This window comes from Grus americana, unplaced genomic scaffold, assembly GCF_028858705.1.
Source record: "Grus americana isolate bGruAme1 unplaced genomic scaffold, bGruAme1.mat scaffold_848, whole genome shotgun sequence".
NCBI classification, from domain to species: Eukaryota; Metazoa; Chordata; class Aves; order Gruiformes; family Gruidae; genus Grus; species Grus americana.
In genome coordinates this window covers 75,429-94,757 of record NW_026562047.1, presented here as the reverse complement: position 1 = coordinate 94,757, position 19,329 = coordinate 75,429, and the positions used below count along the sequence as shown (strand labels likewise).

The 19,329-nt window shown below is 50.9% G+C and overlaps 1 protein-coding gene across 1 annotated transcript; it reads right to left on the bottom strand.

Moving 5' to 3' along the window:
• Nucleotides 1–1,631: 1,631 nt before the first annotated feature.
• LOC129201203 (uncharacterized) lies at nucleotides 1,632–18,530 on the bottom strand. Its single transcript, XM_054812358.1, is given in 6 exon segments — nucleotides 1,632–1,749; nucleotides 2,720–2,771; nucleotides 7,015–7,042; nucleotides 7,878–8,904; nucleotides 15,358–15,392; nucleotides 17,631–18,530. Coding segments are annotated over 6 exon segments (2,160 nt in total).
• Between the last annotated feature and the right edge of the window lie 799 nt (nucleotides 18,531–19,329).

Here is a 19,329-nt window from a genome sequence, read left to right as displayed (position 1 = left end):
CACCCATGTGTGTAGGCCACACCAATGTGAGTTGAGGGGGATGATAAGGCAGGTTGTTTGAGGGGCCCATGTTCCTCCTAATGCAGCCCCGTGACGCAGCAATGCCCCTAATGCAACACTGTGGTTGGTGGATGTCTGCTGTGGACCTCCTGATGAGGCAGAGGAAGTAGATGAGGCCTTCTTCAGACAACTGGAAGAAGCTTGGTCCTCATGGCAGACCTGCACTATCCCAGTATTGACTGAATGGGCAACACAGCAAGGTGAAAGCCATCCAGGAGGTTTCTGGAGTTCACTGACAACACCTTCCTGAGAACGGTGACTGAGGAGCCAGTGAGGGGGGCGGTCCTTCAGGACGTCATCCGTCGAAACAAGGAAGAGCTGGTCAGGGATGGAATATCGGGCGCGAGAAAGTAGAGTTGAGGTTCCTGAGGGAAGGGAACAAGGCAAAGAGCAGGACTTGAGGAGAGACAGCTTTGGCATGTGGACGAACCTGCTTGGAAGAATCCCATGGTTTAGGGTCCTGCAGAGAAGAGGGAAGAGCTGTTTGATAGACAAGGATCTCCTCTTCAAGCTTCATAACAGTACACCCAGACATGCAGGAAGTCAAGCAACATTGCAGGAGGCTGGACTGGGTGAGAAAGGAGCCCCTGACAAAAATCAAGCATGAAGAGGAAGCCCAGAGAAGGTGGAAGCTGGCTGCCTTCCAGCCTCAATGGTTCTGTGATTTGGCGATGGAGAGAGCCGTTGTGGTGGGTTGACCCCAGCTGGATGCCGAGTTCCCACCAAAGCCTCTCTATCACTCCCCCTCCTCAGCTGGACAGGGGAGAGAAAAGATAACAAAAGGCTTGTGGGTTGAGATAAGGACAGGGAGAGATCATTCACCATTTACCATCACGGGCAAAACAGACTCAACTTAGAAAAAAATAATCCAATTTATTACCAAGTGAAACAGAGTAATAAGAAATAAAACCAAATCTCAAAACACCTTTCCCCCACACCTCCCTTCTTGCCGGGCTCAACTTCACACCTCCCTTCTTGCCGGGCTCAACTTCACTCCCGATTTCTCTACCTCCTCCCCCTCAGCAGAATGGGGGGACGGAGAATGGGGGTTGTGGTCAGTTCATCACACATTGTCTCTGCCCCTCCTTTCTCCTCATGGAGGACTCCTCATGCTTCCCCCGCTCCAGCGTGGGGTCCCTCTCCCAGGAGACAATCCTCCATGAACTTCTCCAGCTTGAGTCCTTCCCACAGGCTACATTTCTTCATGACCTGCTCCAGCGTGGGTCCCTTCCACAAGGTACAATCCTTCAGGAACAGACTGCTCCAGCATGGGTCCCCCAGCGGAGTCACAAGTCCTGACAGAATAACCGCTCCAGCGTTGGCTCCTCTCTTCATGGGTCCACAGGTCCTGCCAGGAGCCTGCTCCAGCGCTGGCTTCCCACAGGGTCACAGCCTCCTTCAGGTGTCTCCACCTGTCCCAGTGTGGGGTCGTCCGTGGGCTGCAGGTGGATATCTGCTCCACCATCAACCTCCATGGACTGCAAAGGAATCTGCTCTGGTGCCTGGAGCACCTCCTCCCCCTCCTTCTGCACTGACCTTGGTGTCTGCAGAGTTGTTCCTCTCAAATAGTCTCAGTCGCTCTCTTTTTCTTCCTTCTTAAATATGTTATCACAGAGGCACTGCCACAGTTGCTGATAGGCTTGGCCTTGGCCAGCATTGGGTCCGTCTTGGAGCCGGATGGCATCAGCTCTATCGGACACAGGGGAAGCTTCTAGCAGCTTCTCGCAGAAGCCACCCCCTGTAGCCCTCCCGCTACCAAATACATGACTCTGTGTGTGTGTGTGTGTGTGTTTGTCTGTGTGTGTGTGTTTGTGTGTGTGTGTGTTTGTCTGTGTGTATGTGTTTCTCCATGGGGTAACTGGAAGGATGAGGGAATCCCAGGGCCAGCTCCTGGATAGATGGAGAGTTTAAGATCAGCTCCTGGAGACATCACTACTGTACGTATGGGCTTTCCCATAGCCCCTGCAGAAACTGTGATACATGTTCATACCCGCATCTTCCAAAAGCCTTCAAAATCGTGTGAATCCTGGTGAATTTTGAATGTGTGCTTGCTTTCATCCTAGGACTGCTGACTCCCCAAAAGCCTCACAATCATTGCACCAGAAATTGCATTAAGTTGTCTGATAGGTGTCCAGAGGGAAATGCAGCTCGAGGAGAGTGGCATGACTACTGCATGCAGGGAAGGGCATACAATGATTTGGCTAGCAGGCAAGGATTTGGGTCCTCTGTGCTGTAGGCACTACGAGGGACACCATACAAGCCAGTGGTGCGTGCTCAGCGTGAACAAGGTCAACTGCATCTGAGGCCGTGGTAGGAGAAGCTCTGCCACCCCAGACATCTTGAGTTTTCATCCCCCTCCAGTGAGCCGTGGTGTGGTGACATCTGGACCGGTGTGTCCCTCTGTGGGAATTGCTGCTGTAGAGAGGTGGGGAGGAACTGGAGAGTGCCCCGAGGAGGTCTGCACATGTCCTGTACTTTAGGCCTCAACCCCATCTTTGCCGACCTCTTCCATACCCACTCAACCCTGGGAACATGCCGCTCCTGGAGAACCACTGCGCCCTCCAGGCAGCTCCAGATTCCTCTCCTAGACGATGGGTGTCCTTAATGTCACCTCTGTGAGAGCCCTGGGCACACCCCTCAGTTACACTCACCATCTTACCTGTCATCAGACACCGACTGATGACGCATAAATCCCATCCGACGTCTCGTCTCTAAAAGGTCACAAAGAGACACTGAGCTTTTTGCTCCCAAACACATGGAGGAAGAGGAATTTCAGTGGGGCAGTTCCTCATGCCTCTTTGGAGAAAGAGCCCAGAGAGAAAGCACTGCACCGGGGAGATCCCACTGTATTATCGAGATGCTACGAGTCACGCTAACTCTGAGCAGTGTTAAACATACTTTTATAAAGGCAGCCAGGCTCACTTATACATGCAAAGTCGGTACATGACTCAGATACAGTGACGTAAATGCAAATATTTGTGAAGAAAGAAACATAAAAACCATGAATGAAAAATATCAACAGCAATAATGATAATTACAGTTTAAACCAAAGGAAACCAAACCAAAAAAACCCAACCTCACAACAAACAAACAAACAAAAGCTGGAATCAGATACACTGGGAATCATTTGTGGACAGAGGTGGTAATTCTGTCACTGTAGCAAAATGTCCTTGGAATCATTTTCTCAAGGGCATCCTTGAGCTCCCGGTTCCTCATGCTGTAAATAGTGTGTCACTACTGGAGGTACCACAGAGTACAGAACAGCTACCACCAGATCCAGAGACGGGGAGGAGATTGGGGGGACTTCAGGTGGGCAAACACGGTACTGCTGCTTGTGTTGGGTTTTGTGTGGCAAGGTTTTGGTAGCGGGAGGGGCTACAGGGGTGGCTTCTGTAAGAAGTTGCTAGAAGCTTCCCCTGTGTCTGACAGAGCCAATGCCAGCCGGTTCCAAGATGGACCCGCCCCTGGCCAAGGCCAAGCCAATCAGCGCCTCTGTGATAACATATTTAAGAAGGAAAAAAAACCAGAGAAAGCTTTTGCAGCCGGAGAGAGGAGTGAGAAGATGTAAGAAACTCTGCAGACACTAAGGTCAGTGAGGAAGGAGGGGGAGGAGGCGCTCCAGACACCAGAGCAGAGATCCCCCTGCAGCCCGTGGTGAAAACCATGGTGAGGCAGGCTGTCCCCTGCAGCCCATGGAGGAAGGATGAGGGGGTGTAGAGATTCCACCTGCAGCCCGCGGAGGACCCAACGCCGGAGCAAGTGGAGGCACCTGAAGGAGGCTGTGGCCCGTGGGAAGCCCACGCTGGAGCAAGTCCGGGCCGGACCGGTGGACCCGTGAAGAGGGGAGCCCACGCCAGGGCAGGTTTGCTGGCAGGACTTGTGACCCTGTGGGAGAGAGCCCACGCTGGAGCAGTTTGCTCCTGAAGGTCTGCACCCTGTGGGAGAGACTACGCTGGAGCAGTTTGTGAAGGACTGTAGCCCGTGGGAGAGGCTCCATGTTGGAGCAGGGGAACGATGAGAGGAGTCCTCCCCCTGAGGACAAAGAAGCAGCAGAGACAATGTGTGCTGAACTGACCGCAACCCCCATTCCCTGCCCCCTTGTGCCGCTGAGGGGGGAGGAGGTTGAAGCCGGGAGTGAAGTTGAGCCCGAGAAGATGGGAGGGGTGGGGGAAGGTGTTTTAAGACTTGATTGTATTTTCTCATTGCTCTACTCTGTTTTGCCTAGTAATAAATTAGATGAATTTCCTCTCTAAGTTCAGTCTGTTTTGCTCGTGACGGTAATTAGTGAGTGATCTCTCCCTGTCCTTATCTCGACCCAAGCCTTTTGTTATACTTCTCCTCTCCCATCCCGCTGGGGGAGGGGTGAGTGAGCGGCCGCGTGGCACCCAGCTATCGGCTGGGCCTAAACCACGACACTGCTAAACAGGGAGACCACGGCCAGGTGAGGGAGGCACGTGGAAAAGGCTTTGTGCCGTCCCTGCTCAGAGGGGATCCTCAGCACGGCCCTGAAGATCTGCACATAGGACACCACAATGAAAACAAAACACCAAATGCTAAACAGACACTGACCACAATAAACCCAGCCTCACTGAGGTGGACATCTGAGCAGGGGAGCCTGAGGATCTGGGTGATTTCATGTCGGAACAGGTCCAGGACCTTCAAACCCTCGTGCCTTTGGCCAACAGAAAGGCAAGGTCTGCATCTTGAGCAGAATAAACCGCATGCATGAGGACCATGATGTGCCTGGCTGAGGAGAAGGGCATGGGGTTATGATGGATGCCATATGAGCCAGTGGGTTTCCCATTTTGAAAGGTGGATGGAGAAACTGGAGAATGTCCAGAGGCAGTTTGTCGTGATGAGATTTGGGGCCTAAAGCATGAGCCGTGTGGAGAGGCAGAAGGAACTGGGTCTCTTTAGTCTGCTGAAGGTGAGGAGCAGGGCACTCAAAGGCAGCTGAATCCTGGCAGAGGCAACAGCCACAAGTTTCCTCCTGGGACCTTCACACTGGGCCTTCAGAAAGAGTGAACAGAGGGTGCTGCTGATGGCAGCAGGACACCCAGAACTCTCTGTGATCTCCATCTTTGGAGGTCTTCAGTTTCCAGCCAAGCTGACTGTGGGACTGGCGATACCCCACCCTTTGCTGGGAGGCTGGACCAGAGATCCCAGCGCTCCCTTTCCCAACAACCCTTCCATAAGCCTGTGCCTTGCAGTGTGCCCCAGGAGAAAGGATTCAGCTGGAGGTGGGGGTCTCTGCAGCAGGGGGTCATAGGACGATTCAGGGTGGAATGCTCCTGTACTCAGGAGGTCTCTAGTTCTACCTTTGGTTCCAAGCAGGGCCAGCTCGGAGGTCGGAGCAGGTTGCTCCATAGACATCAGCATCCCAGTACAGAGGCTGCACGTGTGCCAGGCATTGAATCCACCGTTATGGAAATGGACACAAAGCCTTTGAGCGGCTCCTTGAACCCAGGAATCGGTATGCCATGCCTCCCGAGATTCCCAGGAACACCTAAGCTTTCTGTGCAGAGGAATGCGAGTCCACTTTCCCTGTCCTGGCCAGTCTCCTGGCAAATGTGGTGCTGTAGGTTCTGAAGAGAACCAGAAGAATCTCTTTGAGGAGGTTAGTTTCATTTTACATGCTGAATTGCAGGGCAGATGAAGGGAGCTCAGAGCTTCCAGGCTCCCTGCCGCACAGTTAGCACATCAGAGACTGGAAATGCAGGTAGCGGTGTTGTGTTAGCGTACACCACGTGGAAATGTTGTCTTCCTTTGTGCTTTTGCATAAGCTGGGGTCTGTCCCTTGGCCGCCTGTGGCTAAAAAAGCAACAGCTCCCCTCTTCCACCTCCCTCTCCTCCACACAACAGGGAGGAGAGAGATGAAGCAGGGATAATTTAAGGGCAATACTGTCTAAGAAGTGTAATATTGAAATGGTAACAGTGAGAGAAGCAGCACTGCGTTTTAAGAACTTCATGCCAGAGGCTAACTGCTGAGAACTTATGGCTCTTTTGTAAAGTAGAAATGAATGTTGGGAATGAAATTGAAGTGCTTTGATTAATCCTAATGAAGAAAAAGAAGGAATTCCCTTACAGCACTGTGCTGTTCATGTTATTAGTGACAGGACCACTAATTCCTTAAACATCCTTGAGAGCTTCTTTATTTTCCTCCTTTCCAAAGCTTAGTCTACTCAGATTGCCAGAGGACTACCTCCAATCTCTGCAACCCAAAGCTCTCCAGCCTTCTCTCATCAAAGGTCTTTTACCCCGGGACATATCTCACCATCACTTCAATACGCTGCCCGGCGTCTATTTTTCAGGTGGGTGAGGTCAGGCTATTCCTTTGCAAAGCCTTCCCTACAAAAGTCTTGTCTAGGTGCTGATCCCACTGTAGCACCTCATGCTGGGCACCACTCCAGCCTCCTTCTGCAGAGCTCCAGTGGATGGGCAATTTTCCTGTTTCTGTCCTACCCATTCACCTTCCCAATCTTTTTGTATTGTTTGCTTATTGAATATTGTCTCAGGAAACACATTTGTTCTCCACAGCATCAGCCATTTGCAATTGCAGGCTGAGATATTTCCCCTCGTGGAGCAGACATTGTGCAAAGCTGCTCCATTTGGGGAAACCCACTTCATGCTGCATAGGCATTTGGGCTACAACCCCCCACTGGCTCATTTTTTAAAGAGACAGTTTCAGACTGGCAAAGCAGATTCAGCACATAAATGCGTGTGCTGGTTTTGGCTGGGACAGAGTTAATTTTCTCCATAGTAGCTTGCATGGGGCTGAGTTTTGGATGTGTGCTGAAAACAGTGTTGATAACACAGGGATGGTTTAGTTACTGCTGAGCAGTGCTTGCACGATGTCAAGGCCTCTTCTGCTCCTCACACCATCCCACCAGCGAGAAGTTTGGAGGGGACACGGCTGGGACAGCTGACCTCACCTGACCAAGGGATATTCCATACCATATGACATCGTGTTGAGCCATAAAAGCTGGTGGAAAAAGAAGGAAGGAGAGGGCATTGGGAGTGACGGTGTGTGTCTTCCCAAGTAACCATTGCGCGTGATGGAGCCCTGCTTTCCTGGAGATGGCTGAACACCTGCCTGCTGATGGGAAGTGATGGAGGAATTCCTTGTTTTGCTTTGCTTGTGTGCACGGCTTTTGCTTTACCTAATAAACTGCCTTTATCTCAGCCCCCCAGTTTTCTCACTTTTACCCTTCCGAGTCTCTCCTTTCCCACCAGGGTGGGGAGTGAGCAAGCTGCTGTGTGGTGCTTAGTTGCCGACTGGTATTAAACCATGGCAAAAAGACACTCCACGGGTCCCTGGGACTCTATCCCAGTGCTGGACTTTCCCCCCGGTGACTTTTTTTTTTATTCTTTCTGTCAAGTTAGTGAAGCATTACACAACTCAGTGCAAGACATCATAGCAGGGGAAGATGACCTTCATGACTTTTAATGTTTTTAGGTTGATTCCATGCAGTGACACTCTAGACAGTCCATGGGGTCTAGGAAGTGATTTCTCAAACCTGAGGGTAGTCATCTCTTCATCGGTTGTGTCACCTTTGGGCCTCATTGACTACTGACCACGATTCGACTATTTCCCTTTAACTTTAGATTGGTCAGACAGAGCTTGAAGGAGCGGTTTGCATTAATCACGGTGGGGCATGACATACCAGGAATGCCTCAGGCCACCTTCCCCCTTCTTGAGGAGGATGGAAGCCAGGCTGGCCATGTGGGGTTTTTTGGGGCAAATGTGGGATGCCTTTTTTCAGACAACCACGTACCCCAGTGGGGCATTTGGGACTATTTGGGGCTATTTTACATACTCTGTAGTATCACTTTGTCCATAGGAGTCTCTTCAAGGCAATTCTCACTTCCTTGTTCCTCAGGCTATAGGTGACAGGGTTAAACATGGGGGTCACAATTGTGTAGAACAGGGCAAGGTACTTGTCAGGGTCTACAGAATCCCTTGACCATCGCTTTAAGTAGACGATTGTGGCTGAGCCATAGAAGAGCGTCACCACCGCGAGGTGTGAAGAGCAGGTGGAAAAGGCTTTGTGTCTGCCCAGAACTGAAGGTATTTTCAGAATTGCCCTGATAATTTTCATGTAAGAAATAACTATGAAGGAGAAGGGAAGGATCGCAAAGACCAGGATGATGGTGTACAGCATCACTTGGTTCCAGAAAGTGTCTGCACAGGCCAGTTCCAGCAGAGGGGGGACATCCCAGAAAAAGTGGTGAAGGTCCCGGGATGCACAGAAGGGCAAAGTGAACACCTGGTAGGTCTGTCCTACTTGCACTGGTACGACGACCACCCACGACCCCACCAGCAGTCTGATGCAGACACCCCTGCTCATGATGAGGGTGTAGTGCAGGGGGTCACAGATGGCTATGTAGCGGTCGTAGGCCATGGCAGCCAGGAGAAGGCATTTGATGCTGCCCAGCAAAACCAGGAAATAGAGCTGGGCAGCACAGCCAAGGAAGGAGATCCTGCCATCTTCTATCAGGAAACCCACCAGCATTTTTGGCAGAGTGACTGACGTGGAGCAGATCTCCAGGAAGGACAGGTTCCTCAGGAAGAAATACATGGGGCTGTGGAGGCTTGAGTCCAGCACTGTGATGAGTGCAATCAGGCTGTTCCCTGTGAGAGCCACGAGGTAGATGAGCAGGAATATGGTGAAGCACAGGCCCTGCAGGCTGGAGTGCTCAGAAAATCCCAGGAGAATGAATCCAGATCCAACGGTGTGGTTCTCCAAGCCTTTTCTTTGGGGCATTTTCCCTATGCAGAGCAAGCCAAACCACAGGCTCTTAGAGGATGCTGATGGCTTGTCCACCATCACGTACACTCCAAGCCTGGAGAAAGATTACAAACATCAGCAGACACGTGATTGCAGGGTTAGGCAAGCTTGACCAAGATATGCATGAACGTTTGGCAATCTAACATGGGTTGCTTGCTGCAGGGAGGTTTGTAAAGGGAGGAGAGAACAGAATCCTTGAGCCTGAATGTCTGGGTTTTGTCACATGGATAACAGAAACTTGACTTTCTTTTTTTAGAGGTGATTTTATTACCTAGAATATCTGGTGAGAGATGAGAGAAAAGGAAGAGAATGGATCAATACTAGCCCCTTTAAGAACAGTCTTGCTTACGTTCCTTGTCCAGACCTTGTAAGAGCTGCACTGAATGTAAGAACATTAAGAAGACATAGGGTGAAAAGGAGGAGAGGGACGAAAAAGGGGAAGAGAAAGCAAGGTTGGGCTGGGCACGGAGAGGCAATCAAAACAAAGCAAGGCAAGGCATGGCTTGATTCTTAGACCTTACTGAGAGACATTAATCCCAGCATTCCTCATGTGTAAGAGCTCATCTCTTGATACTGTGTCCACACAAAAGATCTGGGAGAATATATTTAGATCCGAATCATTCATTTTTACATGACGAAGGGTGAATCCCATCAAAATTAAAACAGGCTTCTGTCCGTCAAGGAATCGAGTAATACTGATGCATCCATGGGACTTCTTAACAAGACAGATGAGCAGCAGTATCTGCATCAACCACAAGTTTTCAGGGTGCTAAAAGACACGTTTATGCAAGCAATCAAACGGCTTCATGCAGTTTTCAGTCATACAGAGAAGAAGGTGATTAAAATTGGGTCATGTCCTGACAATACCCACTTTTTCTGAACAGGTCAGACTTTTGTAACTTCTCCATGAGTCCTGAATTATTCAGCTTTCCTAAGTTTCCTGCTCTGTCACTTGGATTTCTGACAGCTTACAAATCCAGCCGAGGGCCCATTCGCTCTGATCCCAGCCCTGCAATGCTTCCCTCTCCCCTGCAAGCCCTGGCAGAAGCAGAGCAATGCTCTTGCTGCCTGGGGAACTGAGCCTTCCCTTTGCATTTCCCACCTTCCCAGAGCATCAAGACTTCTTGCGGGGCGCATTTGCAGGATGTGAGCTCCAAGCAAGCAGCACTGCAGTAGCAGGTGTCTTCCTATGAAGAAGAGACTCAGCTGAAAGATGTTTAAGAAGCTCAGTTTGACATGGGGAAGGAATATGCTCTTCCAGGCAGAGGACTGAGGATGCTGGCGGTGTCTCCCCAGCCATCGCTAACTCCCTTTGCAAAGTCTTCTTAAACTCTGATGCATTACTGAGGAGAACAGCAGGTCATAAAACATGTAATTAAAGCATTCAGATTAGCCAAATGAAAAACACAGAAGGGTTTTCTCAAGAGAAAAATCTGGATTCACAAAAACATGTGGTCCTAGTAGTTTGATTCTTTTTCCAAGGCATTCCTGCCTTTTTCCTGTGAGTTTTATGTATCTCACAGAGGTTTGTTCCTTTGTTACCTTTGTTTCCAAGACAACATTGGGGTTGGTGTGAGGGAAAAGTCACCATGGTTGTTTTCTAATCTACCTACTGATTCATGTAAGTGTACCGAAAAAAAGAAATACCTTTGTTTTCTGAAAAAACTGTGAGATACCCACATGTATGTTAAATTAAGGCTTTAACTCAAAGCACCCATTTGTATGCAGGTTATCCACATGCCAGCATTTCCTGGTCATTTCAAAATGCCCTCAGACATACAGCCTATTCTTTGTAACTCTCCGATGTCTCAGCGCTTTGCAAGATCACAGGTAGAGCAGAGTTCCGGCCAGCTTTGCTGACGGGAAACTGCCAGAGAACTTCTCATACGGTGACTGTCTCACAGGCGGCATTTCTCAGAGCTGAAGGAAGCCCGTTCCAGTGAGCCCGGCCAAGCTGGACAGATGCCTGCAGCTGCTGCTGGCGGTGTCTGTGCTGCCACACTATCTCCGCATTTCAGGGCAGGCCAAAAGGCACTTACCGTTGTCAGGAGCCAAGAGGCAGGAGCACACTCCTCAGTCCCTGATGCTGCAGGAGGCAGCGGTGACCTCTTTTTCTCTCCGTCATTGCCCTGGAAACCACCTGGGATTTCAGGAGGTCTCTGCTCTGGCGTCCTGCTCACAACAGAATCAGGTATGGAGTCAGACAGCGTTGCTCAAGGCTTTATCCAGTTGGGGCTGGAAAACACCCAAGGACAGAGATGGCACAACGTCTTGGGGAAGCCTGCTCTGATGCTCAGATGCCCTCAGGGGAAAAAAGATTTTCCTTATCTCTGCGCTGAACCTGCCTTATTGCATCATCTAACTCTTGTCTGTTTTCCCCCTGCCAAGCACCATGGTGACCAGACTGGCTCCATCTTCCCGAAAAAGTCTCCGTAGGGACTGGCAGGCTGCTACGAGGTTCCTGAGGCCGCCTCTTCTGCAGGCTGAACAAGGTTCTTCCCCTCAGTTTCTCCTCCCAGGCAAGTGCTCCAGCCCCTGAGCATCTCGGAGGCCTCCCACTGCGCTCGCTCCCAGTTATCAACATCTTCCTCCATGGGGTGGCTTGACTGGCCAACAGCCCAGCAGGCACACAGCTGCTCACTCCCTCCTCCTCCTCCCCCTCCCCAGGGGGGGCCCCAAACTTGACACAGCAGCGTACAGGTGGTCTACAGAGCCATAAGCAGGGGGACACAGTCGCTTCCCTCACTCTCCTGCTGACACTCCAGTTCACACACTCCAGGACACCGCTGGTGGCCTTTGCTAGCAGGTCACACGGTGGGATCGATCGTTGTCGTTTGTCCCCCAGCACCACCAGGGCCTTTGAGGCAGGGCTGATCCCCAGCCAGGCATTCCTCAGCCCCGGCCACTGCTGGTGTCAGTCTGTCCCAGGTGCAGGACCTGGCCTTTGTCTGTCTTCTCTTTCATGAAGTTCCTGACAGGACAGTCCTTCTGCCTGGCACGTTTCCCCTGAACGGCTTTGCTAAGGCACAGGAACGATCCCCCCCCCCCCCCCCCCATTTAGTGTCATTGACACACGTGGTGAGAGTTGCCTCCTCCAGGTCATGGATACAGGTGATAAATTGCACAGGGCCCAGGAGCATCCCCTGTGCTGCCCCACGATGCCCCAGGATGTCTCACTGGCCTCCACGTAGGGTATGACCCCTTCACCACTGCGCTCCCAGCCTGATCATCCAGCTGGTGTTTTACCCATCTTTTGTCTGCCCCTCCAGACTGTAATGGCCTAACGTGGGAGCAAGAATAGTGAGGGAGATCATGCCATGTGTCTTGCTGAAGCTGACGTAAACGATGGCCCCTCTTCTTGCCTCATGCATAACTGCAGTTAGTTTGTCATGAAGGCAACCAGGTTGGTGAGGCATGATATACCCTTGGGAAGTCCATGCTGACGGCTCGTGGACACATTCTTCTCATCTGGGTGCCCAGATATGTCACCTGAGAAGACTCTACCTGATGGCACACTCCTCACCAAAGTGAGCTTGTGCAGCCTGGGGTTCCCTGGGTTGCAATGTTGGCCACTTTCAAAGACGGGTGCAGCTTTTGCACGTCCTCACTCACAAGAGACCTCTACCAAGCCTGTGAACTTTGAAAAGGCATATTCAAAAGAAATATTGATCTTCCCCTGTACCTTCATCATCACTACTCTGCCCATTATATGGAGTTTTTAATTTCCCTGATCTTTCCTATATTTTCACCTCTCCTGATAACAACAACCATTTCTAAAGTCATCTTTCCAGCAGACTGTCTAGACAAAGGCCTTTTCCATTATGCTCCAGTTTTCGCCTCCCCTTACTCTTTGTTCCTTCACATTCCTGTCACCCACCCCAAGCTGCTGTTTTGACATCAGGGAGTTAAATGCTTGCCCTGTGATTAAGTAGCTGTCCTGGTTTCAGCAGGGATAGAGTTAATTTTCTTCCTAGCAGTTGGGATAGTGCTGTGTTTTGGAGAGTATTGTTGATAACACACTGATGGTTTTAGTTGTTGCCAAGCAGTCAAGGACTTTTCATCTTCTCATATGGCCTGCCAACGAGAAGGTGGGGGGCACCAAGGAGCTGGGAGGGGACACAGCCAGGACAGCTGACCCAAACTGACCAAAGGGATATTCCATACCTTATGACATCATTCTCCATATAGAACTGGGGGCTTGCCAGGAGACGGGGCAGGTTGGGATCTTGCTGAGCATTGACTTCAGGTGGTGAGAAATTGTGCTGTTCATCACTTGTTTTGTGTAGTCTGTTATTATTGTTGTTATTATTAACATCGTCATCATCCCTTTCTGTCCTATCAAAGTGTCTTTACCTCAACCCATAGAGATTTACTTTTTTTCCATTTTCAGTCCTCTCCCCCATCCCAGGAAGGGGAGTTAGAGAACAGCTGTGGGGTTGGTTTAGGTGCCGACCAGATTAAATCACGACACTAGTCCAATTTGCTCTTTAGCCAACTCTTTAGCTGTGTTTATATCTAGCTTTTGGCACCTACCTGTCTAAAACATTCCTCATATGATTATCCCTTGGAGAAATGCAACGTCATTAGAGGCAGCTTGTAGTAAGCATATGGTGCAGAGTGTGTTTTATTGTCGACGAAACTTTATCGTGCTTGACTTTTCTTTGCTTGCAAATAGGAAAAAAAAATAATATGTGCAGCCATTTCTCTAAGGAAAGCAAGTGTGGGTTGGTACAAAGGAGCTGTAACATCCAGCTGCAGAATTCAGTGGAGAAGTCTGATGTAAGGGAAAGTCCCTGGTGGCCAATGAGAGAAATGGTGGGGCTGGGGAGCTGAGGTGGAGGTTGTCCATACTGTGTCAGACCTCAAGGGAGTGCAATTCCTCCTGTCCAGGCATCCTTAGGAGAGACCCTGGAGCAAGATCTACTGGGGAATGCTGCCATCACCTCTTCTCTAAACTGAAAAGTAGTAAAATACACCCTTGGAAATAAAACCTCCTCTTTGTTAGAAGTTCTTTGAAATCTTTCTCCACAACTACACTAGGAAACAGCTCCAATTATATGTACAACTCTTGAAGACTTGAAGAAAATCACAGGGAGAGAGATGGCTCGTTAGGGCTTACTTGATTTTAATGAGTCCCATGGTGTATTTGGTGCTAGGTAACAAACCTCAGGTACTGAGAGGAGATTGCACAAACCTCTCAAAGACTCAGTGTAAAAGGAAAAAACCCAGAGTACCTTGAAGCATTGAGTCCCACTGAGCACCATGACCAGCAAAGGCTCCCTGAGGACTCGTTAGAAGGAATAATTGGAGGCCATGATTGCAGGCAGGCAGGCAGGCAAAGGTAATGTGCAGGCAGCTGAGATGCAGAGGAAGCCCTGCTTTTGTCTGATGAAGCAGAAGGGCCAAGGCCTGACCCCCAGCCCCTGGGAAGGCAGATCCTGTCCTTCACGCCTTGCTCAGGGCTCTTCCTGGGGCAGTGGGATGTGGGGGGTGTCATGCCGAGTGAAGGACAACGGGATGGCAGTTCCCAGCCTTACTGGGGGTGTGCAAGGAGGCAACGAGGCCCCCCCAGTGCCTTAGGACAACATGTCTCCTCACAGGCCTTGGTGGCAGAGGCGATTGCCAAGGGGACACTGACTTGGGTTCTCTTGGCGACTTCCAGCCTTGCCAGCACCCTTTGCCATCTCCACCACACGTTGTCCTACGCTGTCCCACAGCTGCTTCTTTTCCCTCCACACCGTAGACACCCATCTCACTTCCTCACCTTGCTCTCACCCTGGCATTTCCATACATTCACGGACATCTGTCCACCCTCACGCTCTGTTCCTTGAAACACAGAGAGATGGACTGATCTCATACTCCTTCGGGATGACTTCTTGTACCACAGCACTACCCTTGGAGTGACAGTTCTTCCTCCTCATGTCCAGTCTCCACCTTCCACGCTGCACTGTGTGGCAGCGTTTCTCTCTCCTGTTGTTTCCTACCTCCAAGGAAAGCTCCACCATCTGAGAAACAACCCTTCAGGCAGGCATCCGAACCCACCAGTCTTCTTGAGGCCTTTCAGCTGACCAGGCAGAAGTAACCTCACCATGATCTCCCAAGGCTGCTAGCCTTTCAGCTTCTCAGATGATAGACACGACCAAGCCCTGTGCCTGCTGCTGTCCCATCATGTTCTCAGGCAGAACAGACATGACCACCAAGATATAAGCCCCCTTCCTGGACTAAGCCTAGGTCCTTTGGCAGATGGGATCTCACAGACAATGTGCCAACCAGGTGCCTTCTGCTGGCCTGTCAGAGACACTGGCAGATGTGAGCTTTAAAGCACGTATCCCAGCCATGGGCCAAGGTCTGGCCTATCAGCTATTTCAGAATGAAGTGACCTCAGAATCCCTTTCTCAGCCATGTTCCTGCTGCTGGCCTATCACCTCCAGAGGCAGAACTGACCTCACCTCCCCATTTGCTTCCTACTGGATTATGAGGTACTTATACACAATTGACCACATCATACCGTACCCAACCATCACACTCTTTGTGGCCCAGTACCTGAGCAGGTAAAAGTAAGCTGCTTTCATCAAATTTATCCAGTAGATTTCCTACCAACAATTTGAGTGGAGAAATGTTCCTCAGAGGAACTGCTGTATTTCTACTGCTGCATTCTCTATCTCTACTTCGGCCTCTTTGTTTTGTCTTCTTCCTCTGTCGATTCTGTCTCCAAAAGCTCTCCAAGGGAGAGACTCATGGAATCATCAAATAACTCAGGTTGGAAGAGAGCCCTGAAGTTCATCTTGTCCGGCTATCCTGCTCAAGGCAGGGTTAACCTGATGAGGTCGCTCAGAGGCTCTGCCCAGTTTGGCATCATCCACAAAGGAGCTGAAAATGCCCTCTGTCACATTATACAGGGAGTTAATAAAGACATTCAACAGGGTTGGCCCAATCCGACTGTATAGAGACTATGGAGACCATGTCAAAGCCCTTGCTAAGGTCCAGGTACGAAACATGCCCTTCTTGCCCCTACCCATATGGGTTCAGCAGTCCCTTCCTTCTCCTTCACGTGCCTGTGAATCCCTGCAGGTGTATTTGGCCCATCACCTTCTGAGGGACTAAGGTGAGGTTGACCAGCCTGTAATTCTCCCAGTCCTCCTTCTTGCCCTTCTTGAAGAAATGTTTGATGTCTGCCTTTTCTGAGGATCCCAAAACCTCTCTGATTGCTCTGACACGTTTGAGGGCACAATCCAGAAAGGGTGACGCGAGCAGACAGGAGTATTTGCAATGAGCCTGTCCAAGGCGGCTGAGAGGAATCTCAAGGGGAAGTTGGGGGTTGTTCCTGCAGTCACAAATAGAAACGTCAAGGCCCTGTGAGATGTCCGCACCTGAGTTGGCCTCATTGACTCCTCATATACACAGGGGTGTTCAGAGCCACGAGTCCTTCCCTTGCAGACACAGAGGCAGTGCATCGCAGCAGTCACAGTGTCTCTCTGGCCTCTTGTTGCCACTCCGGGAGGAGGCTGGGAGGCACCTCAGCCCTGCAGTGTGTCGCCCTGCCCTGCACTCATCTGAGATGCCCCACGGCATGAGGAATGGACACCGGGACTTAGGTCCAAGGAAGCCCATCCCAGTGCTGCATTCAGGTGGTTTCCCAGGGGAAGTTACTCTCCCAGTGAAGTGACCTCAACACACTGTCTGTCCCACAAGCCTTCATGGCACCTCTGAGGAACAGCTGATGGCATTCATGCTCACTCAGGTTCATGTCCCCACATGCACATGATGTGCATGCTTCTATCTCGTCTGTAAAATGTAGACGTGGACTTCTGACCTAGTCATGCAGTGTCCTCCTTCTGAACAGGAGGGACAAACCACCTCTCTGAGCTGGAGTGAGAAGCCAGTGTTGGGAATGGTGGTTGCAAGGGGCTGGTCTGTGATGATTGCCCTGGGGCACTTTCCTTGGGGTGTCCAGTGACCACGGGCACAGGCCAGACCCTGCTCTGCTGGTCCTTCAAGGCTATCCCAGGAGGACTGGCTGTGCGAGGACACTGCTGCGTTCCCCCACCCTGCACATTCAAACACTTGGTCTGTTCACTGGTGTTTTCCTCACCAGGGGACTTTCTTGTGCTTGTTCTTGACAGCCACTTTGAAGGAAGACCTACGCCTTCAGGCACTGCCTCAGGAGGTCCCCTTGTCTGACGGAAACACTGTTATGGGGGCAAACTTTGTCATAGTAGTGCCCATTGCCTGTCCCTGCCTATGATCACAGGACTGCCACGCAGCAGGACTCTAACGAAGCTGCCAGTGCTCTCAGGCCTTGCACCAAAAGAAGAGCTCAGAAAGAGAGTGTGGAAGTGAAAAGAGAGCAGCTCAGGAAAGACCAAGCGCTGGTGCTGCTTGGCAGTGCTCCTGTGCTGGGACTCTTTTCCCCTCCACCTGTGCACACAGGCACTGACCTGCAGCTCCAGAAAGGTCTCTCAGGAAGGATCTCAAACAAACCAGTCACTGCAGGGTCCTTTGATTTCTTTAAATGTACAGACAGCCTTGCTTCTCATTAACACACTCTCTGGATCACACAGGAAAGGTAGATCCTGATGCAGAAGAGGGATGAATAATGACATTGCTTTGTGGACCACATTGTCATCAGTAAAACAAAAGAAAAAATGAAATTCCCCCCCCAAAACAAAAGCAACAAAAACTTCAGAAGACAGGTTGGGGCTGCAATGAGTTATATTATGAGTGATATGGGGATGATGATGAACAGTTTATTGCTTCTGAAAATCATCCAGTCCTCAGTTTCCACACTGCATCCTTGAGCTCCTGGTTCTTCATGCTGTAGATGAGAGGATTCATGGCTGGAGGCACCACCGAGTACAGAACTGACACCACCAGATCCAGGGTTGTGGAGGAGACAGACAGGGGCTTCAGGTAGACAAACATGCCAGTGCTGATAAACAGGGAGACCACGGCCAGGTGAGGGAGGCACGTGGAAAAGGCTTTGTGCCGTCCCTGCTCAGAGGGGATCCTCAGCACGGCCCTGAAGATCTGCACATAGGACACCACAATGAAAACAAAACACCCAAAGGCTAAACAGACACTAACCACAATTAGCCCAGCTTCCCTGAGGTAGGCATCTGAGCAGGAGAGCTTGAGGATCTGGGGGATTTCACAGAAGAACTGGTCCACAGCATTGCCGTGGCAGAGGGGTAGGGAAAATGTATTGGCCGTGTGCAGCAGAGCAGTGAGAAACCCACTGCCCCAGGCAGCTGCTGCCATGTGGGCACAAGCTCTGCTGCCCAGGAGGGTCCCGTAGTGCAGGGGTTTGCAGATGGCAACGTAGCGGTCATAGGCCATGACAGTGAGAAGACAATACTCCCCTACAATAAAGAAGAGAAAGAAAAAGAGCTGGGCAGCACATCCTGCGTAGGAGATGGCCCTGGTGTCCCAGAGGGAATTGGCCATGGCTTTGGGGAAGGTGGTGGAGATGGATGCCAGGTCAAGGAGGGAGAGGTTGAGGAGGAAGAAGTACATGGGGGTGTGGAGGTGGTGGTCACAGGCTATGGCAGTGATGATGAGGCTGTTTCCCAGGAGGGCAGCCAGGTAGATGCCCAGGAAGAGCCAGAAGTGCAAGAGCTGCAGCACCCGTGTGTCTGCGAATGCCAGGAGGAGGAACTGGGTGATGGAGCTGTTGTTGGACATTTGTTCACTCTGGGCTTGGGGGGCTGTTGAAAGACAGCAAGACATTGACAAGTTAGGGCAGACGACTTTGAGCCTGTCCTATGCTCTTTCCCTAAGATTCCCTTCAAATTTACTTCTCTTTCCTGTCAGGGGGGGAACTTTATTTAAATCCTCTTTATGAGCTCACGTTTGTGCTGCTGAGTGAGGGCACTTTCTCTGAAGGGGCAGAAATCCTCATCTTTCACCTTGCTCTCAGCCTGGACACTGGTGAGCCCTCAGGGACAAAAGGGCTCCCTGATCCCTAATCCAGAGTCAGGAGAGCTGGTCTGCCCACAAGTGACCTGATGGTCACCACAGAGGTGCCCTGTGGTTATTGCACCTTTCTTCATCAGAGGTGATCTCACACACAATATACTTGAAGAAGAAACTGGATGTTTTTGAGCTCAGAAGAATTCAGTTTCAAAGTCCATTTCTCACAACTCTTCTCTGTTTCTCTAAGCAGCTGAGCAGAGAGTGATGCCCCGGGGGGTGGCCTGGCTCTCTGCTCCCTGGAGTTGTCCCTGCCGGGAGCCGTTTCTCTGTCTCCAAGTCTCCTCCCTGTCAGTGCTCACAGACCCCATCCCACCTGCTCTGTGCTCAGCTCTGCCCTGAAGACACCTCCTGGCAGCAGGGCTCTGCCCAGGGCACCTCCCTGTTAGCAGCTCCGCAGGAGTAGGTCAGAGAAGCACTGATGCTGCAAGCAAAGGTGATGGTGGTGCTGTCTGCTGGTAGAGGAGTGGGTGAAGGCACTTAGGAGGCTTCTGGCAGCTGTGTTGATCCC